The 20,315-nt window shown below is 37.1% G+C and overlaps 3 protein-coding genes across 3 annotated transcripts in view; all 3 read left to right on the forward strand.

Annotated features, from left to right (window-relative positions):
- Positions 1-636: 636 nt before the first annotated feature.
- On the forward strand, positions 637-6,382 carry LOC106181291 (organic cation transporter protein-like). Its single transcript, XM_013565618.2, has 10 exons — positions 637-911; positions 1,671-1,881; positions 2,334-2,437; positions 3,392-3,546; positions 3,839-4,007; positions 4,177-4,395; positions 4,709-4,932; positions 5,204-5,388; positions 5,644-5,804; positions 6,165-6,382. The coding sequence occupies exons 1-10, from the start codon at positions 766-768 to the stop codon at positions 6,229-6,231; spliced, it is 1,641 nt and encodes a 546-aa protein (XP_013421072.2). The 5' UTR covers positions 637-765; the 3' UTR covers positions 6,232-6,382.
- Positions 6,383-7,319: 937 nt separating this feature from the next.
- LOC106169881 (organic cation transporter protein-like) lies at positions 7,320-17,450 on the forward strand. The gene is made up of 10 exons (XM_087009877.1): positions 7,320-7,748; positions 8,498-8,708; positions 9,540-9,643; positions 11,063-11,217; positions 13,206-13,374; positions 13,553-13,771; positions 14,064-14,287; positions 14,537-14,721; positions 14,965-15,125; positions 15,494-17,450. Exons 1-10 carry the CDS (start codon positions 7,606-7,608, stop codon positions 15,546-15,548), a joined length of 1,626 nt encoding a protein of 541 aa, XP_086866003.1. The 5' UTR covers positions 7,320-7,605; the 3' UTR covers positions 15,549-17,450.
- Position 17,451: 1 nt separating this feature from the next.
- The window catches only part of LOC106181290 (organic cation transporter protein), a 6,673-nt gene continuing 3,809 nt past the window's right edge, over positions 17,452-20,315 (forward strand). The window contains exons 1-4 of the mRNA XM_087007961.1: positions 17,452-17,728; positions 18,500-18,710; positions 19,281-19,384; positions 20,289-20,315. The exon at positions 20,289-20,315 is cut by the window's right edge and continues 128 nt beyond it. Coding sequence (XP_086864087.1) covers positions 17,586-17,728; positions 18,500-18,710; positions 19,281-19,384; positions 20,289-20,315 — 485 coding nt within the window. The 5' untranslated portion in view covers positions 17,452-17,585. The remainder of the gene's footprint in view (positions 17,729-18,499; positions 18,711-19,280; positions 19,385-20,288) is intronic.

The raw sequence follows: 20,315 nt of genomic DNA on the forward strand, positions 1-20,315 counted from the left end.
ATGCAACTGCATGTGTATTGATTATTTTATCTTATTTGTCTCGCCATACATTTATCAAGTATTTAATTTTTTTACCTCGACCAACTTGATTATCTATCCTTTTTACCATATGCATGAATATGACACTGATATGACACAGCTAGGCCAATTATTTTCAGTTATTTTGAGCGATCAAGAGTCAAAAGGAACACTGATTTTGTTTTTCATTTAAACTCAGTCACCTTTTCATGTTGTCCACTTCAACGTGAATGTCTTGAGTTGTATTATGCTTTCCATCGATGTCGGTGTCAATACACACATACTCACATTAGCATACAGGTAAACAATGAAGATGCAGGTGTACAGAGGCCTAGTCCTTGACGGTTACTTCTAACGAGATAAGAGCGGGTGGTAAACTGACATTTAATACACACAGTGACAAACTTAATGACATTTTTTTTTTTTGTTTCTATAACAAACACTTATGTTTAGCTGTTAATTAGTACACTTTAAAATACAGAATTTGGAGTTGTTGTGCGTATTTTGGCTAATGAGCTAAACATTTTAAAACAGTATGTTCCTTTATGTAGGAACTCTATTACATCATTCTTTAGCTATATTATCTAATAAATTTAAACATGAAATATACTATCTATGACCTATTTTAACTCTAGTTCATTTTATCTGATATGCGGGAATAGCATCGGAAGTGCAACAACTAGTGTCAAGCACTTCGTCGCAGCCGTAACGCCGATATACACGGATTAAACAGCAGGCAGACTGCTAATGATGGAATTCGATGATGTAATCCGATGTGTTGGAGAGTTTGGGAGGATTCAGCTTCGGACGACAATATTTAGTGGTCTAGTGACAATGTCGACAGCCATGCAAATGATGGTAACCGTCTTTATGCAGCAATTACCGGCGCATAGGTAAAATAAGTGTCAAATGGCATTGGTTTTAGTTGAGCCTTTTCATATTGCCAAAGAATAAGTCGCTTGTTCTCTTGTCTAACAATCATGAATATATCCATCTTAAAATCGGCGTTAATGTATGTTTATTTTTCCTTGTGCATAGTTGCTTTGATCTATTAACGTTTTCAACCAAATTAAATATAAAAATTAGGGGAATAACAGTGGATATTGATGATGTGACCTATCACTCTTTGGGAAAAATTTTCTTCAACTGTGCGATTCACAATGCCATCTGCAAAACTTGTTTACGCACAATTGATCATCGAAATATGGTTAATATTCGTTGCAGTTCATAGGTTACCTCCAGTGAAGATTTTGTAGCTTTAGACAGGTTAAAAATAGCGAAAAAAGGTTATGTAAGGCAAAATTTACACGTATGCCAAATAATCCCCGAGATGTCTTTGTTTGTTTTAAAAATCGGGCCAACATAAAATGCCAACATAGAGGCAAATGGGGAGAGCTCCATCTTGACTAGAAACGCCAGGGTTGTTTTCAAACATTTCAAATTGGCTCGAAAGCAATTTGTTTTGCCATTGTTAACATATATCGTAATAGTTCATTTTTCAACCTGACAGTGCAATCATACCCATTTGTTTAATTCAAGACGTCAAATGGGATTTGTAATATCTCAACAAACTATATAAAAAGGTGATAACGTCTTGGATAAACATTCTATAAAACTTACATCGTAGGTCGATTAACAATTCATGTTTTCAGGTGTGCCATTCCAGGCCTGGCAAACGACACCTTTGAAATCCAGGGTACATGGCACCAATATCTTATCAACCAAACCATTCCTGTAGACGAGAATGGGGAGTATGAGGGATGTCTGTGGCGTAGTGGAAATGATTCCGGAAATGGTAGTGTGTTGCCGTGCAAGGACTGGGTTTATGATACATCTGTATTCCCGAGAACGTTTCCTACAGAAGTGAGTAGTTCATTGGTTTATTGTTGTAATATACCTTGCTAAGCTGTGATTTTTGTGCCACACTGTATGACACTGGCGAATCTATAAAATAATTTGGAACGGGTTTGTAATGCATAACAGTGCCAAAACCAAGTTCAAACAGTTGAAATGGGAATCTACGTACACCAAGCTTAACCCAAGATGTAAGAGAAAAACAACCTGTGTTGATACAGTGAGAAATCATAATAGTTTTTCAGCCCTTGAAAAGGTAAATATCCATCTAAACCATGAAAACAGATTTATGTCAAAATGAATTTAGATACCGGTACCTGTATACGATACCAATTAAAACAACTATATAACTGTATTGGTGTATTATGTATATACAATGTACAAGGTCATAAAATATACATGCACCAGAAACTGATTGAATTGAATTGAGATGAATGGATAATCTCTGTTTTTAATTTCAGTTTGGCCTATTTTGTGACAGTTCCTTGCTAATAAATATGGTCAACGTGGTCTATCTAGCAGGAGTGGCCTTGGGGGCCATTGTCGGTGGTTTAGCGGCAGACTAGTAAGCATGTCGTTTAGTGATTTCTTTTAGTATATAGGCTGTCAATATTCAATGAAATCAGCTAAAGTATTTTGTATCTTTTACATCAGTTTATATTTGCCTTAATACTCGTATGGCATTGTTCAAATAAACTTAGGGTCGCATTGCAGGGAGCTGGCAATTAAATCAGTAGATCTTCAGATATACTGTTATGAATGGCCTCTTGGAGACGAAAAATTATCATATAAACATATTCTGCTCACATAAGATATCGGGCTCTTGTTTCTCAATCAACGGGATATTACAGGTATCTCTTTTAAGTGGTATTTTAGGCATTGGGGATTTATCAACCGCTTATATGTGTTTCATAAAAAAAGTTGTCGCAGACGAAAAATCAAAATAATTAAAAGGGGTATTCCTTTAATTTTTTATCAATTTATATTCAAGCCTAAATTTCGATCTTGAAATTTTATTGTTGAAAAGTTTGCCAGCCTAAAAAAATAATGATAAGTTCTTTTAATGCACATAATAAAAAGAATGATGTCCATCCCCCACGTATTTTACAAAACATTTAACAAGCATAAATCAAATTTTATGTCAGTTAGTAATATTCCAATCTTGGTTGACTACAAAAAGCGGTAAAATATTAGCAAAGATCTAACCACTCTTGTGGATGCCAGTGACATATACAGTAACTTAAGTCCGCGGAAAAAACTGTGTTAACATTACTGGTAGCTGTTATCAAATATTGAAAACTAAGGTGGTTTACTTCTTTTATAAAGGAACTAGTTTCAAAATTGTGCTAAACTTTCTTTTCTACCGGTTTGTTTATTTCCTTATTGGTATCAAACATATTTTAATGGAGGATAATTCACTTTATTGTTTTCACAGAATTTATTTAAAATAGTTCACCAAGTTTGGTGGTATATTTAGACTCCATAATAGGAATACACTTTTTCATTATTCTGTTTTCAGTATTGGTCGCAAGTGGGTATCTTTCATCGCCTGTTTGATACATGGCGTCGGAGGATTGGGAGCCGCTTTCTCACCTAACTACGGGACTTATGTTGCATTCCGTTTCGTCGTTGGCAGCTGTCAAGGCATTCTTAACAGCTCGGTCGTGGTTCTAAGTAGGTATTCTCGAGAGAACACACACACACATATATATCTTTAATGTTTAATGACGTGTACAGATGCTTTTTTATCTAAAAATACACCTATGAAAAATCTCTTTCACGTTGAATTAAGTGTACTATTTCACAAGTGGATATGTGTATAAAACTACAGGTAGGTAATGTACACGGCTGTGTTATTGGCCATAACCTTTTTTCCCCTTGTCGTGGGGAAACTTTTTAAAGGATGTTCCCATTTCTGCAATTTTAATCAAAATGGCAATGATACAATAACATGTCACATTTGCAGTCATGGAATTTGTATCACCAAGAAGGCGGATGGTATCCGTGTGCACATTAGCTATGTCCTGGGGAATAGGCATGGTGCTTACAACTCCTGTGGCTTACCTTATACGGGACTGGAGATATCTACAGTTGGCTGTGGCCTTGCCACCATTCTTATACCTAGGCTTCTGGCGGTAGGTTCTGTTTATCTCTTGCTTAACGTACGTAACAAAACAAACGAGCATGCATTAATAGTTTCATGTAAATTTTATTGGAACGCAAGCATGTGTACATGCAACCATGCATGCATTGAATGATGTATATTTATTTTGTAGAAATTTTAGGAAGTGTTTTGACTTACAGGGTAATCCCGGAGTCACCTCGTTGGCTGTTATCTCGGGGTAGATACGCAGAAGCTGAGGACATAGTGAAATGGGCGGCTAGAGTGAATAAAAAGGCGATTCCAGAAGTCGACCAGCTATTCAATGAAAATTCTTTGCAAATAACCCCCTCTTTAAGTCCACTTAAAATTTTTCACGCACCAAGACTTATGGCGAGGACAGCAGTGATAAGTTGCGGCTGGTATGAGACCATTTTATGCCTTTTGAATAGAATAAATGGTACGTTGCTGATGGTTTAAACTGTATATAGAGGGAAAACAGCCATTTTTGTCAGTGAAGCGAAATCAGTCATTCGGTGTGAATCTTAAAGATTTTGGATCGGCCACACAACCGTTACCTTAAATTTTTTTGTCAAACGCGCGATATGATGTGCTACAACAACACCTACATGTACCACATATGCAGTGACATTTCACTCTACTAGGTTAATTAAAGACATATTTCGGAGAATAAATATTTGTGAGTTATGATCCTAACGCAATGTTATATTTTAGGATTACAGTCGCAATTTCGTGGTACGGTCTTACACTAAATCAGGGTTCCCTAGATGGAGATATCTTCATCAATGCATTTGTCCTGTCTGTAATCGACATCATAGCCAAGGCGTCGATGTTCATCATCAACAGATTTGGAAGAAGAAAAACATTCTGTGCCGGCATGATGATCTCTGCTTTGTCCATGTTGACTACAGTACCGGTTCATTTCTTTGCAGACAGAGGTATTATTTAAAACTGACTCAGCACGAAATCTGAAACATAATGGGTAATACTAGTATTTGGGATTTGGGATTTGTGTTAAATCAAAGGCTTCGGCCTAAATGATTTCTCATACTACATGTTTTTAGAAGCCTTTTTTAATTCTGTATTTCCATCAGTTTAGATGAATAGTAATGTAAAGCAGACTAGGGGTCGTTCGTGTAGGACCTACCTAGATGAAATAAAATAGTGACCTTAATTAATGTTATTGCGCTCTTCCCTTCAATGTTTCAGAGAGTCCTTCTACCAGAACCGCCTTTACAGCACTGTACACTATAGGGAAGATGGGCTTCAGCGGTAACTTCAACCTTCTTTTCATGTGGAATGGCGAGTTCTATCCAACAGCCTTACGGAATTTCGGATTAGGTTTAGGATGTACATTTGGTCGTGTTGCGGCTATTGTATCACCAGTTGTTATGGTACGCAACCTTGATATGTCATGCATAACAAGTTCTTCGTCATGTTTTATAGATTTATGTCGAGTTAATAATTTGAGGCTATATATAATTTGACAACAAATTTATAAATTTCATCTTCAAGTTACAAACCAATCTTTAATTTTTTCTTAAAGCTCATAAGCTTATAGATTCATTTGATTCACATATAAAATGCATAATGTAATCGTAGACAGTCTGATTTTTGGGCGTTCAAAGCAAGCCTTCTCATATCGATAGGACCGATTAGGAGAACATCCAGTTCTTGGTAACACTGTTCCTCTGATATTGTTTGGCTGCATGGCATTGTTCTGTGCTTTGAGTGGTCTATATCTCCCTGAAACCACCCACAAACACCTGCCAGAGACCTTGAAAGATGCTCAAAACTTTGGAGTTAAAAGGTTGGTCATATAATTCCTTATCTCTTTCCCTCATTTCACACCTGTCAGCTGTCTATTCCAGTGTTGCTCTCTCTCTTCATCTCTCTCTCTCTCTCTCTCTCTCTCTCTCTCTCTCTCTCTCTCACACACACACACACACACATAAACGCACATTGGCACATACATACAAACATACATACAAGCACACACTTCACTTGTGGTGTCAACACGCATCTTTGTTCCTACATATAACAGAGAAGATTTGTACAATATTTCAAATGTTTAGCTACTTCTCTCACAGTCCGATAAGTCAATTGTAATAGCAGAATACTTTATAAAAAAATGTAACACTGCTGTTAAATACGGATAAATACATTTCAGGAGAAAAGATGGGATCAACCAAGAATCAAATGAGAATGCCCCATCGACATTTGAAATGGTTTCTTAAGTGCAACGACTACAATTTTATGTATGTGGACTGATTTTTGTAGCAGTTTGGTATCTTTGGGTCAGCTGAGCCTGGCACATTGTAGGCCTATATAGGTATTTTTAAAATGTTACACTGATGAATGGTAGCAAATTAAAATTGCACGTAATAAAAAGAAGAATGTCAACAATTGCAAACTTGCATTTTACGGATATTCAATAATTATTAGCTCACTTTTCAACAAGCGTTTTCTTGGCATATTACAAATTTCTTTACGGCGTGAAATATGCTTTAATACGACCATTACTGGATAAGATAATCAAACCCTCGGCTGCTAATATCACTTTATACAGATCTATTAAAACCAAAACACGGGAATGAGAGGTTGATTCTAAGCCACTTGATTACATAAGAAACCACATTAAAGCCACTTTATGTCTCCTCCATCCCAGTGTACCACTAACTTTCATAGCCCAATTCACAACAAGGCAAAAGGCAACAGAGAATATAGATTGTTTGAGATTTTTTAAAACGAACAAACAAACAAACAAGGCCGCCTTTATTATATAACCCCACTTTACACTAGTGTCTACCCGAAAGAGTGTAAATGATGAAAAGGAAGACCGTAGAAATCTGAAATTAAATGAAGTAATTGAATCGGCGTTACAGGTACCCAAGTGGTATCCAACAAAGTTCGGGGCAGTTCGTCCGACTATGACATCAGTTTCCATATGGAAGGATCCTCTATTGTGCAGACGCCTTGACGGCTCTCATAGCAAACGAGTAACCTAAATTGACAAAAGAATTTTTGTCAACAGGAACTGCTATAATTAGTAAAAACAAGAACTAACCACATTCATGAACGCATTGAGTGGTATTATTCTCTCCACCGATATTAGTATTCATATTTAGCTATTATGCTGCCAAAAGGATACATGTAAACATATTATAGAAGATGCAAAGGAACGTAGTCCTTAATGGTGTCTTAACGGCCCTAGACCTAGAAAGAGATATAGGGGGACACACAGTAAAAAAATAAAACCTTTACGACAGTATAATGTTTTTTTCCACCACTTGCACTTTATTGGAAGTCCTGAGTTTCATTTATGGTCTTTATACACTTTACAATGCAAAGTTAGGATTTTGTTCATGTGTTTTGCCTAATGTTCTATAGCAGATTTAGGAATCACCTTGTACGAAATTTATTAAATTGCTCTTTGGCTGTTTAAAAATTGCATAGGAAATAAACGGACACCAATCCATAATCTTATGTAAATCTCGTTTTTTTATCTGATATGCAGGAATGACATCGGAAGTGCAACGACCAGTGTCAAGTTCTTAATCGCGGCTGTAACGACGACATACAAGGATTAAACAGCAGGCAGACTGCTAGTGATGGAATTCGATAATGTGATCCGACGCATTGGAGAGTTTGGGAGGATTCAGCTTCGGACGACAATATTTAGTGGTCTAGTGACCATGTCGACAGCCATGCAAATGATGGTAACAGTTTTTATGCAGCAATTACCGGCGCATAGGTAAAATAAGTGTCAAATGGCACTGGTATTAGTTGAGCGTTTTCATATTCTCAAAGAACAAGTCGCCTGTTCTCTTGTCTTACAATTATGAATATATCTACTATATATTTCCCATGTACAGGGTTCTTTTTATTAACGTTTTCCATGAAATTAATACCTATAAAATTTTATTAGGGGAATAGAAGTGGGTATCGATGATGGGACGTATCATTCCGTGGGTAAAAATTTCTTCAGCTGTGCGATTCACACTGCTAGTACTATCTACAAAATTTGTTTACACAAAATTGATCTTTGCGATAGGGTTTATCGATGCAATTCACAGGCCAGTGGTACCTCCTGTGAAGATTTTTGACTCTAAGCGCAGCATATAATTGCCGATAAATTCATAATCGTATCATTATCGTATATTAAATGATCCCCAAGCTGTCAAGAATGCTTTTTTTTGTTGATATTAAAAACGGGCCCACATGAGATGCCAACATAGGATGGGGAGGTCTCCGTTTCGACTAAAAATGTTACGGTTGTTTACAATCAATTCGAATCGTTTCGACGCATTTCATGATTTTGTCATCGTTTGCAAATGCATCATTTCAACTTAACATTTCAAATATAGCCAATACTTTAGTTCATGACTTATTATGGGATTTGTTTTATCTCAACATACTATATAAAAAAATGATAACGTCTAGGATACGCATTTTATAACACTTGTGATATAAGTTTAACAATTAAAACAATTCATTTTTTAGGTGTGCCATTCCAGACTTGGCAAACGATACATTTGAAATCCAGGATACTTGGCACCAATATCTTATCAACCAAACCATTCCTGTAGACGAGAATGGGGAGTATGAGGGATGTCTGTGGCGTAGTGGAAATGTTTCCGGAAATGGTAGTGTGTTGCCGTGCAAGGACTGGGTTTATGATACATCTGTATTCCCGAGAACATTTCCTACAGAAGTAAGTAGTTCATTGCTTTATCGTTGTTATATACCTTGCTAAACTGTGGATTATGTGATACACTGTGTGACATTGTTGGATTTATAAAATTTGACGCGTGATGATTATACATAGCAGTGCAACAACCAAGTTCAGATTCAGTACTGAAATGATGGGATTCTACGTACAACATGCGTCCATTGCTAACCAATTAAAAATAACTATTTACAGGTATATTTATATATGCTAGTACTTGTATGTAGTTTTTAATTGGTACCCATTGATTATACTAACGGTGTCAACAAAAATAGTCTGTTATTTAAGTTTATACCGAATCATTTCAAAGAACAGGTAAAGTACTTGCCCAATTTGATATCTCCTAGCAGGTATTTGCACATTTTCATAACTTAATATATATTTTAGAAGGTGTGTGCATAATTTATCTCTATAATTAAGATGTAAATATGTCTAGAAATTGAATTCACCGTTAGATAAAACATTTTACTTGTAATTGATTTGATGAAAGTGTCTCATTCTTCGAGCCATTCTATGTGAAACTTTCTTCAGTGAACATGTTTGTGATCTGTTTTAAAAAATTGAATTACAAAGACTGTAGGCTTACAACTTTATTTCATTACAATGGTTCTATCATTGTGAGTGGTCTGAGAGCCATTCTTTTTTTTAATAGTTCCCTTGGTTGTGGAGTATGCTTCTCCACATTCATAATGTGTAATACGTATGAATGATATGAAAAAACGTTGTGCAAGACCATAAAAAATTATATATATATATATATGCACCAGAAATTGATTTAAATTAAGATGAATGGATAATCTCTGTTTTTAATTTCAGTTTGGTCTATTTTGTGACAGTTCCTTGCTAATAAATATGGTAAACGTGGTCTATCTAGCAGGAGTGGCCGTGGGGGCAACTGTCGGTGGTTTAGCAGCAGACTAGTAAGCATGGCGTTTACTACATATAGGATGTCAATAGAATCAGCTATATAGTTTTGGATCAGACAGTTTTGGTTTGCCTTAATAATCATAGGACATAAACTTGGAGGCCATTCAGACCAGAAGATCAGAGGATCTATTAAACCACGGATCAAATATATCGGGACTTACATGGAAGGAGAGCCGACTAATCCACATCCACACGCGCCGTCCTTGTAGGACGCCTCAGATCCGTGGTTTAATCTGTTTAATGACGCTTGTTCCTTGCCCAGTTAAGGTTATGGCTTCTTTGCAACCCCCACAAACGCAATTTGTGCAAAATTATTGTTAATGATAACTTTTGCTGACTCGTCACATCATATTTTTTAGGATGACGAGTCTTATTGAATATTTGATATTTATATTTCACCCGAAGATTTAACGTGAAGTTTGGAGATAACTTCTAGCTTAAAGATATTATCACCCTTTGCCCATAACTCCTTGTTTACTGCCTTACATATATTTGTTTGGGTAATAAATAACTCTTCAGTGGTCGAGACTAAATTTAGCAATATTTACACATATGTCATGTTATGTGTGACGTCATAATTGCGATTTTGGGGTAAAAACTGAAAAATCGCTTTCCCAGATTTCTCTTTTACCTGAGCACCCATGATCACCGTTTCAACGCCGATATAATAACACCATTCAGTACTCCAAAACCCTGCTAGCGATTTTTCTTTAAAGTCTTAGTTCAGATTTTATCGTTGATAAAGCAAAATAATGCCTTTGTTTAATGAAAATCCGTAATTACTCATCAACACCAAAAACTAATCATCTGTTTCTTGGCCCACTTCTGACAGTTCCAGAAAATTTTATCAAAATCGGTCCATAAAATGTTCTGTAATGTTGCTAACAGACAGACAGACAGACAAACTAACAGAACCAAAAACATTATCTCCTTGGCGGAGGTAAAAACTCATTTTCGATATCTGGATGATAATAAAGGGTAACAATATCCTTAATCGTATCCTGTTCGTGAAAATGGGGTTATGCAGTGACGTCCCTTGATATAAGCAGCAACAATGTGGCACAATGGAGACTACCCCTCTAGCGGGAGAATGGAGCATGTGTAGAATGCGCATATGCGTAAATAAGCTCTGGACATTGTTGTCGCCATAAAATGTCGTTTGACTACGCCAAACTTTTCTTTACTTCTTTTATAAAAGAACTCGTTTCAAAACAGACATTTTACAAATTATGCTTTACTTTCTTATTTAAAGGTTTGTTTATTTCCTTATTGGTTTAAATTACACCCAAAAAGAGGTATGCTTCACTTAATTGTTTTCACAGAATTTCTTTAAGATTGTTCATTTGCTTTGGTAGAATAACTAAACACCATAATAGGGATACTTTTTCCAATTTTCATTTTTCCGTTAACAGTATTGGTCGCAAGTGGGTATCTTTCATCGCATGTTTGGTACATGGGGTCGGAGGATTGGGAGCCGCATTGTCACCTAATTACGGGGCTTATGTTGCATTCCGTTTCTTCGTAGGCAGCTGTCACGGCATTCTTAACAATTCAGTCGTGGTTCTGAGTAAGTAGTCACGAGAATAAAACACGCCCCCCCCCCCCCCCCCCACACACACACACAGTTTTTTTCACTTTTAGATAAATTTATGTAGAAATCTTTTTGACGTTGGATTAAGTGTACTACAGACATGATATTTAATGTGGAATATATTTTCCACATCATTTTTAGTCAGTTTTTTTCCTAATTTGCTGCCTGATGAATGAAAATTAGGATTAAAGTGTGTCTTAATAACTTTTAATAATATCTTTGATGTCATTGTGACATTAGTTCATTTACTGGATTTGCCAGTGAAGCAAACAAAAATACATGGCCTATTCTAAGGGCGTATTCCCATAGATTTTAGATCGATCTATCCCCGTGGGGAGTCTCACTAGATTACTGTCAGATAATCCAGCTTAAATGTCCGTCCCGCCTACTACAAGCTGTAAGGGGGTAATTAACTTTTGTGCCCGCTCGGCTGACAGCTATTTAGCGTGAACCCCCAGGGAGTTAGGTCGATCTAGTTTGGATCTATCTAATCTCTAGGAATGGGGTCTAATACAACAACTATACAATAGCCATTAAACGCGATATTTTGGATCACCATGTTTTCCAAATTATCATCTGTAAAAGAGTTACACGCCCCCGTAAAAGGCCTTCATGTCGGTGTCTAGTCACAGCAATGGTCATGGTCGCTGTTACGCCTGACCTCATCTGGTTGCTACCATAGCTCTCACGCGGCAAGGCATTCATTGAGGTGGGTTTTTTAGAGTTTAATCTTGAATAACATTCTAGGCATCGGTCAAAATATTTGATGACCAAGGTAGCTGGCCATTTCATTGGTTCTGTAAGTTATCTGCTTTTAAGAGTACTCTGTGTGAACCGACAATCTCTTCGTGCAACCTAATATTGTTCCTAAGGTACCCCTTATCAAATGATAACCAAGTTCTTCTCCGACTATATGATGTGGTTCAGGTTTTCATCAATGACTACCATTAGTGTTTTGGCACCAATGTGGTATCTGCTCCAAATATTGACGCTGTCAATGACACTAGTCACACGCTTCGACGTATGTTTCTTCAGGATGTCTGTAAACTCTGTTTCGGCTATTTGATCGGTACTGGTGAAATCTAGCATCATTGAAGAAAGCCACGCGGTTTCAGTGTTCTACCCAGAAATGATGATGGTCCCTAATTTAAAGAGAAACAGACGACGATGTTTTGCTGTTTACAGTGGCTATTTCACAGGTCGTCTGGTATTCCTACTTGTTACAACCAGTTTGGTGTTGGCTAAAGGCCTTGAAAACGCGTTCTTGTGGCAATTTGCCCCTCATTCTGAACTGACTGGGTGAGATTTATTTAGTTGTAGCAGCATATCCGGAAGGACAATGAGTCCTGTACCCTAGTGGTAAGATTTCGGCACATTGGGTGTGGACGCTGTGTAGGTTCATCAGTTAGGTCATAACTCTTTAAAACTATGCCCACCGAACCATTCTGGCACAGATTAACAAATTTTAAAACACTGCTTAACATGCTTTACGCACTTCAAAACTGACTGCAAATTCTTCTATGCAGTAGTTGCCGACGTATGGATACTTTTTTACAGAACCATGCTTCGCCAAAGCCAAGCTTTGACCAGCCCAACTAAATCACTGCATACTACATAATGCGGCAGTGCAACAGACGTGGTAGTCCGTTAATTGGTAGCGACAAACCTGACAACACACTTCTCCATTCAAATATCTTATATGAGATCTGAGATGAGAATGTATTTTACCCACGAATGCCTTTGAAACTGAAATATTCCATATTAAATGTCATGTCTGTATGTCTATATATAACAAGTGGTTATGTGTATGGAACGACAGATATGTAGCGTGCACGGCTGTGTTACTGGCCCCAACCTTTATTCCCTTGCCGTGCGAAATAATTTAAAAGATTCACTGTTTGGATTTCCCCATTCTGTAATTTCAATTCAAATGCCATTAATAAAATAACATGACACATTTGCAGGCATGGAATTTGTGTCACCAAGGAGACGCATGGTATCCGTGTGCACATTAGCTATGTCCTGGGGAATAGGCATGGTGCTTACAACTCCTGTGGCTTATCTTATACGGGACTGGAGATATCTACAGTTGACTGTGGCCTTGCCACCATTCTTATACCTAGGATTCTGGCGGTAGGTTCTTTTTCTCTCTTGCTCTAGGAACTTTTTTATGCTAGCATAAAACACGAGCATGCATTAGTATTTTCATGTAAAATGTATTTAAACGCTAGCATGTGTACATGCATCCATGCATTGTATTGAATGGTGTATATTTATGTTGTGTGTATTTAGGAAGTATTCTGACTTCCAGGCTAATCCCGGAGTCACCTCGTTGGCTGTTATCTCGGGGTAGATACGCAGAAGCTGAGGACATAGTGAGATGGGCGGCTAGAGTGAATAAAAGGGCAATTCCAGAGGTCGGCCAGTTATTCGATGAACACTCTTTACAAATGACCCCTTCTTTAAGTCCTCTTAAAATTCTCCACGCACCAAGACTTATGGCGAGGACAGCAGTGATAATATGCGGCTGGTATGAGACAATTTAACACTTTTTGAATAGAACAAAGGGTACATTACTGACGGTTTAAAAATAGGAAACACATTTTTTCAGGGAAAAAAATTAGTGTGGATCTAAGAGATTTTGGATCGCTCAAATATACGTTACCTTTAAATGGTATTTGTCAAACATGAGACATGATGCTACAACAACACCTACATGTGCCACATATACAGTGATATTTCACTCTACTTGGTTGATTAAAGACATATTTCGTAGAATACATATTTGTGGTTTATGATACTAACGCAATGTTATATTTTAGGATTACAGTTGCAATTTCGTGGTATGGTCTTACACTAAATCAGGGTTCCCTAGATGGAGATATCTTCATCAATGCTCTTATCCTGTCTGTAATCGACATCATAGCTGACGCGTCGATGTTCATCATCAACAAATTCGGAAGAAGAAAAACATACTGTGCCGGCATGATGATCTCTGCTGTGTCCATGTTGACTACAATACCGGTTCATTTCTTTGCAGACAGAGGTATTATTTAAAACTGACTCTGCACGAAATCTGAAACATAATGGGTAATAGACGTATTTGGGACTTCGGCCTAAAATGATTCCTCATACCACATGTTTTTAGACGCATTTTTTTAAATTCTGTATTTCCATCGGTTTAGATGAATAGTAATGTAAAGCAGACTAGGGGTCGTTCGTGTAGGACCTACCTAGATAAAAGAAAATAATGACCTTTATGAATGTTATTGCGCTCCTTCCTTCAATGTTTCAGAGAGTCCTTCTACCAGTACCGCCTTTACAGCACTGTACACTATAGGGAAGTTGGGCGTCAGCAGTAACTTCGCCCTTCTTTTCATGTGGAATGGGGAGTTCTATCCAACAGCCTTACGGAATTTTGGACTAGGTTTAGGATGTACATTTGGTCGTGTTGCGGCTATTGTATCACCTATTGTTATGGTACGCTACCAATTTTCAGTAGTGCAACTGTCAAATTACAAATATTGTCATCAGGCACTTTGTCTTAGCGATATTTGAAATCATGTATCAAAATAACCTAATCCTCAAATCCCAAGTCCTACCCATATTCCCGTCCCCAATTCAATTCTTTATCAAATGTTTTATCGAGTTAATAATTTGAGGCGATATATATTTTTTGACAACCAATTTGGGCGTTCACATCAAGCATTCTCATTTCGATAGGACCAATTCGGAGAACATCCAGTTCTCGGTAGAACTGTTCCTCTTATATTATTTGGCTGCATGACATTGTTCTGTGCTTTGAGTGGTCTATATCTCCCTGAAACCGCCCACAAACACCTGCCAGAGACCTTGGAAGATGCTCAAAACTTTGGAGTAAAACGGTTTGTTATATACTTATCTTGCGACACCTACTTATCTCTTCCCATCATGTCTGTCAGCTGTCTCTTCCACTCTCGCTCTCTCTCTCTCTCTCTCTCTCTCTTCATCTCTCTCTCTCTCTCTCTCTCTCTCTCACACACACACACACACACACACACACACACACACAAACATTGGCAAATGTACAAGTACACACTCACTTCATTTGGTGTGTCAAAACACAAGTTTGTTTCTACATAGAACGGAAACGATTTGTACAATATTTTAAATGTTTAGCTACTTCTCACACAGTCTGATAAGTCAATTGTAGTAGCAGAATACTTTATAAAAAATACATCATTGTTGTTAAAACCGGATAAATATATTTCAGGAGAAAAAGTGGCATCAACCAAAACTCAAACGAGAATGCCTCATCGACATTTTAAATGGTTTCTGAAGTGCAACGACTACAATTTCATGCATGTGGACTGATTTTTGTAGCAGTTTCGTATCTTTGGGTCAGCTGAGCCTGGCACATTGTAGGCCTATATATCACGGTATTTTTAAATTGTTACACTAATGAATGATAGCAAATTAAAATTGCACGTAATAAAAAGAAAAAGGAAGAATGTCAAATTGCAAACATTTTCAACAGGCGTTTCCATGGCACAGTACAAATTTCTTTGCGGCGTGACGTACGCTTTAATACTGGATAAGACATTGAAACCCTCGGCTGCTTATATAACTTTAAACAGAACTACTGAAACCAGAACACAGGACTGTCAGGTTGATTTAAGGCCTCATGATCGCATAAGATACCACATTAAAGCCACTTTTATGTCTCCTCCACCCCAGTGTACCACCAACTTTCATAGCCCAATTCACAACAAGAAAGATGGCAACAAAGAATATAGATGGTTCGAGATTTGGAAAAACAAGGCCACTTTTCTTATATAACCCCATTGTCAGCGAGATTCTCTATAGTAGTTTCTACCTGAAAGAGTGTAAATACTGAAAGGAAGATCATAGACGTTTAAACTGAAACTAAAAAAAATTGAATCGGCGTATCAGCTGCCCAAGTGGTATCCAACAAATTTCGGGGCACTTCGTCCGCCTATGACATCAGTTTTCATACGGAAGGACCCTTTTTGTGCAGTCGCCTTGACGGCTACCAGAGCAAACAAGTAACCTATGGGCAGAAGAAGGTTTGTCAACATGAAATACTAGTAGAAAAAATACTAACCACATTCATGCAACGGTCGGCGGTTAGTCGATCGATCCCTGTTTGAAGTCGTACATAATGTTTCACTGTTGTAAAATGTTATTTACCTTCTGTAACGCTTCAGAAGATCAAATCAACTTCTGAAATTTTCTCATCAAAGGAAAAAAACGAAGAAATTTGATGAACTGAACATTTAAGCTGAAGTCTAGAGAAAATGTTTTTGTTGAATCGTATCGTGCGTGTTAACAGAATGAACTGAGCGCATAATGGGGTCAGGCAGTGACGCCTCCTGATATAAGCACCAACATGTACATGTACCTCAGTTGAGACTACCCCTCTAAGGGAAAATTCAGCATGTGCCGAACGCGCATGTGCGTGAATAAGCTCTGGAGATTGTTGTCCCCATAAAATATCGTTTGACTTCACTGATCTCTATTTTAGCGGAGCTCTTTAGTTACACCTGCACCACCCTTCTTTATCCATGTTAATTGCAAATGAATTCCGCTGTTTTAGGAATCACATGGTGTTTGCAAGGATTGATATCTCAACCAACTTACGTGGTTGTTTGAGTGTCATTACTATCTACATAAATATAACACGGATCACCAAGTCATTGCCTATTTTGGGGGAACTCAGAGTCAAATACGAACATCGGTTTGATTTTTTATTCACATATATACACATTTTCATGTTGTCCACTTGAATGTGAACGCACTGAGTGGTATTGTTCTCTACAACAATCTCAATATTCATATTTAGCTCTGATGCTGTCAAAAGCACACAGGAAAACATTTAAAAAAGATGTACAGAAACGCAGTCCTTTAGGGTGACGTCAAAAGAGATAAGAGTGGGTGTTAAACTGATAATTAATTCACACAGTTAAAACTTTACGACAGTATAATGTTTGTTTTCGACCACTTGGCTTTATTGGAAGTCTTGTGGTACATTTATGATGTTTGTACACTTAAGAATGCGAAGTTTGGATTTTGTTCATGTGTATTGCCTAATGTTCCATAGCAGATTTAACATCTGAAAACAATATAATCCATATTGAATCACCTTGTACGAAATATATTAAATTGCTCTTTGGCTGTTTAGAAATTGCATAGGAAATAAACGGACACCAATCCACGAGCTCATTTAACTCTCTTTTTATCTGATATGCGGGAATGACATCGGAAGTACAACAACTAGTGTCAACCACTTCATTGCGGCTGTTACACCGACATACACGGATTAAACAGCACGCAGACTGCTAGTGATGGAATTCGATGATGTGATCCGACGCGTTGGAGAGTTTGGGAGGACTCAGCTTCGAACGACAATATTTAGTGGTCTAGTGACAATGTCGACAGCCATGCAAATGATGGTAACCGTTTTTATGCAGCAGTTACCGGCGCATAGGTAAAATAAGTGTCAAATGGCACTGGTTTTAGTAGAGTGTTTTCATATTCTTGAAAAACAAGTCGCTTGCTCTCTTGTCTAATAATCATAAATATATCTACTTAAAATCTGCGTTTACGTATGTTTTTCCCATGCACATGTTTTTTTTAATCTTTTGACGTTTTCCATGAAATTAATGCCTATAAAAATTCTGTTAGGGGAATAGAAGTGGGTATCGATGATGGGACGTATCACTCCGTGGGTGAAAATTTCTTCAGCTGTGCGATTCACACTGCTAGTGCTATCTGCAAAATTTGTTTACCCGAAATTGATCTTTGCGATAGGGTTTATCGATGCAGTTCATAGGTTACCTCCGGTGAGATTTTTGTCGCTTTAGACTTGGTGCTGCGAAACAAATATAAAACTACCGATAAAGTCATAATTTGTAGAAGCCAAATCTCAAATAATTCCCAAGCTGTTGCTGATGTTAAAATCGGGCCCACGTGCGATGCCAACATAAAAGCATATGGGGAGGGCTTCGTCTTGATTAGAAAGGGTTGTTAACAAACATTTCGAATTGTCTTTGAAGCATTTCATGATTTTGTCATCGTTTACATATGTATCGCAATACTTCACTTTTCAAATAAGCATTGCAAACATAGCCAATGTTTAATTCAGGGCTTATAATGGGATTTGTAATATCTCAACAAACTATTTGAAAAAGTGATTACGTCTAGGATGCGCATTTTATAACACTTATAATGTACGCCACTTAACAATTCATGTTTTCAGGTGTGCCATTCCAGACTTGGCAAACGATACATTTGAAATCCAGGGTACTTGGCACCAATATCTTATCAACGAAACCATTCCTGTAGACGGGAATGGGGAGTATGAGGGATGTCTGTGGCGTAGTGGAAATGATTTCGGAAATGGTAGTGTTTTGCCGTGCAAGGACTGGGTTTATGATACATCTGTATTCCCCAAAACGTTTCCTACGGAAGTGAGTAGCTCATCGGTTTATTATTGTTGCTAAGATGTGATTTTTTTGTGATACACTGTTTGTCACTGTTGGATCTGTAAAATAATTTGGGTACTAAATAACTTAAATCATGAAACCACCACCACACTTGTTATAACATATTTATATTTTGGATTAATAATGATAGCAACATAATAACTGTTCCTATAACCATCTACAGGCCACATATTAAGACCGTTAATATTGCCGTGGTACTTTTCTTTTTGGCCTCGTTGATGTTTGACTTAGTCAGCCATCAGGAAAAACACTTTATTTTTTTTAACAAATTGTGCCTGATGATTATACATAACAGTAAATTGTATGTTTTCGACCACTTGATTCTGCGAGTAAAGGCCTTGTCTATGTGGTTCAAATATGGCAATTTTGATTGAATCACTGAATATTACACAATGTAGCAGTGCATGGTAGACAGTTGATTGGTAATGTCACACCTGAATACACTAGAGATTGATTGAACCAGAAATGCTTGTTGAACGAGAAATTGATTAAACTAAATTGAAATGAATGGATAATCTCTGTTTGTAATTTCAGTTTGGCCTATTTTGTGACAGTTCCTTGCTAATAAATATGGTAAACGTGGTCTATCTAGCAGGAGTGGCCGTGGGAGCCATTGTCGGTGGTTTGGCAGCAGACTAGTAAGCATGTCGTTAAGCAATTTCATAAAGTACATAAGTTGTCAATTTTAAATAAATTACGCCGTTTTTGGATCTTTTAGATCAGGCAGTTTATGCTTGCCTTAATACTCGCAGGATGTTTGTTCAAATAAAATTGGAGACACAAAGTTATTATATCATCATTCTCTGCTCACATAAACTTTTGGGCTCTTGTATCTCAAACTACAAGACGTTATCTCTTTAACGTGGTATTGTAAGCAATAACAAGTTATCAACTGTTCATTAGTATGTCATAAAAAGACTCGCAAATGTAAAATCAAAATAATTAAAGATTTTAATGTATAATTTTTGGTGTTGAAAAGTTCCAATGCCAATGCAAAAAAAAATAAATAAATAAATAAATAATGATAGGCTGTTGTATTACATATATTAGAATGAATGATGTCAATCCCCCACGCACTTCACAAAACATTTAATAAGAATTAATCAAATACTGTATATCAGTTAGCAATATTTCCATCTTGGTTGACCACAACAAACCGAAAACATATTTGCACAGATCTAACCGCGCTTGTGCATGCCAGTGTCATATACGGCTACTGTAGCCCACGGTAGACATAAAACTGTAGCCACAGACGTATTTTCCGAATATTGAGAACTCAGGTTATTTGTTTCTTTCATAATAGAAGTACATGTAGTTTCATAACAGTTTCTTTCAAAATTATGCTCAACTTTCGTCTCTGCAGGTATTTTTATTTCCTCATTTGTATAAATTTCATCTAAAATGATATATATGTATCATTTAATTGTATTCAGAGAATTTCTTTAAGATAAATGGCACTTAGTACATTTGGTTTGGTGATATATCTAGACTCCATTATAGGGATATTATACGCTTTTCCATTTTTCAATTTCCTGTTTTCAGTATTGGGCGCAAGTGGGTATCCTTCAT

The sequence above is a fragment of the Lingula anatina genome, chromosome 3, assembly GCF_051362555.1.
Source record: "Lingula anatina isolate TDL-2025a chromosome 3, LinAna3.0, whole genome shotgun sequence".
Classification (NCBI taxonomy): domain Eukaryota; kingdom Metazoa; phylum Brachiopoda; class Lingulata; order Lingulida; family Lingulidae; genus Lingula; species Lingula anatina.

Coding starts and splice junctions, on each gene's coding strand:
- LOC106169881 (XM_087009877.1), top strand. CDS start 7,606: ATGGAATTCGATAATGTGATCCGACGCATTGGAGAGTTTGGGAGGATT. Junction 9,644..11,062: donor GGTGGTTTAGCAGCAGACTA/GTAAGCATGGCG, acceptor TTCCGTTAACAG/TATTGGTCGCAAGTGGGTAT. Junction 13,772..14,063: donor GCAGTGATAATATGCGGCTG/GTATGAGACAAT, acceptor GTTATATTTTAG/GATTACAGTTGCAATTTCGT.
- LOC106181291 (XM_013565618.2), top strand. CDS start 766: ATGATGGAATTCGATGATGTAATCCGATGTGTTGGAGAGTTTGGGAGG. Junction 2,438..3,391: donor GGTGGTTTAGCGGCAGACTA/GTAAGCATGTCG, acceptor TTCTGTTTTCAG/TATTGGTCGCAAGTGGGTAT. Junction 5,805..6,164: donor CAAAACTTTGGAGTTAAAAG/GTTGGTCATATA, acceptor AATACATTTCAG/GAGAAAAGATGGGATCAACC.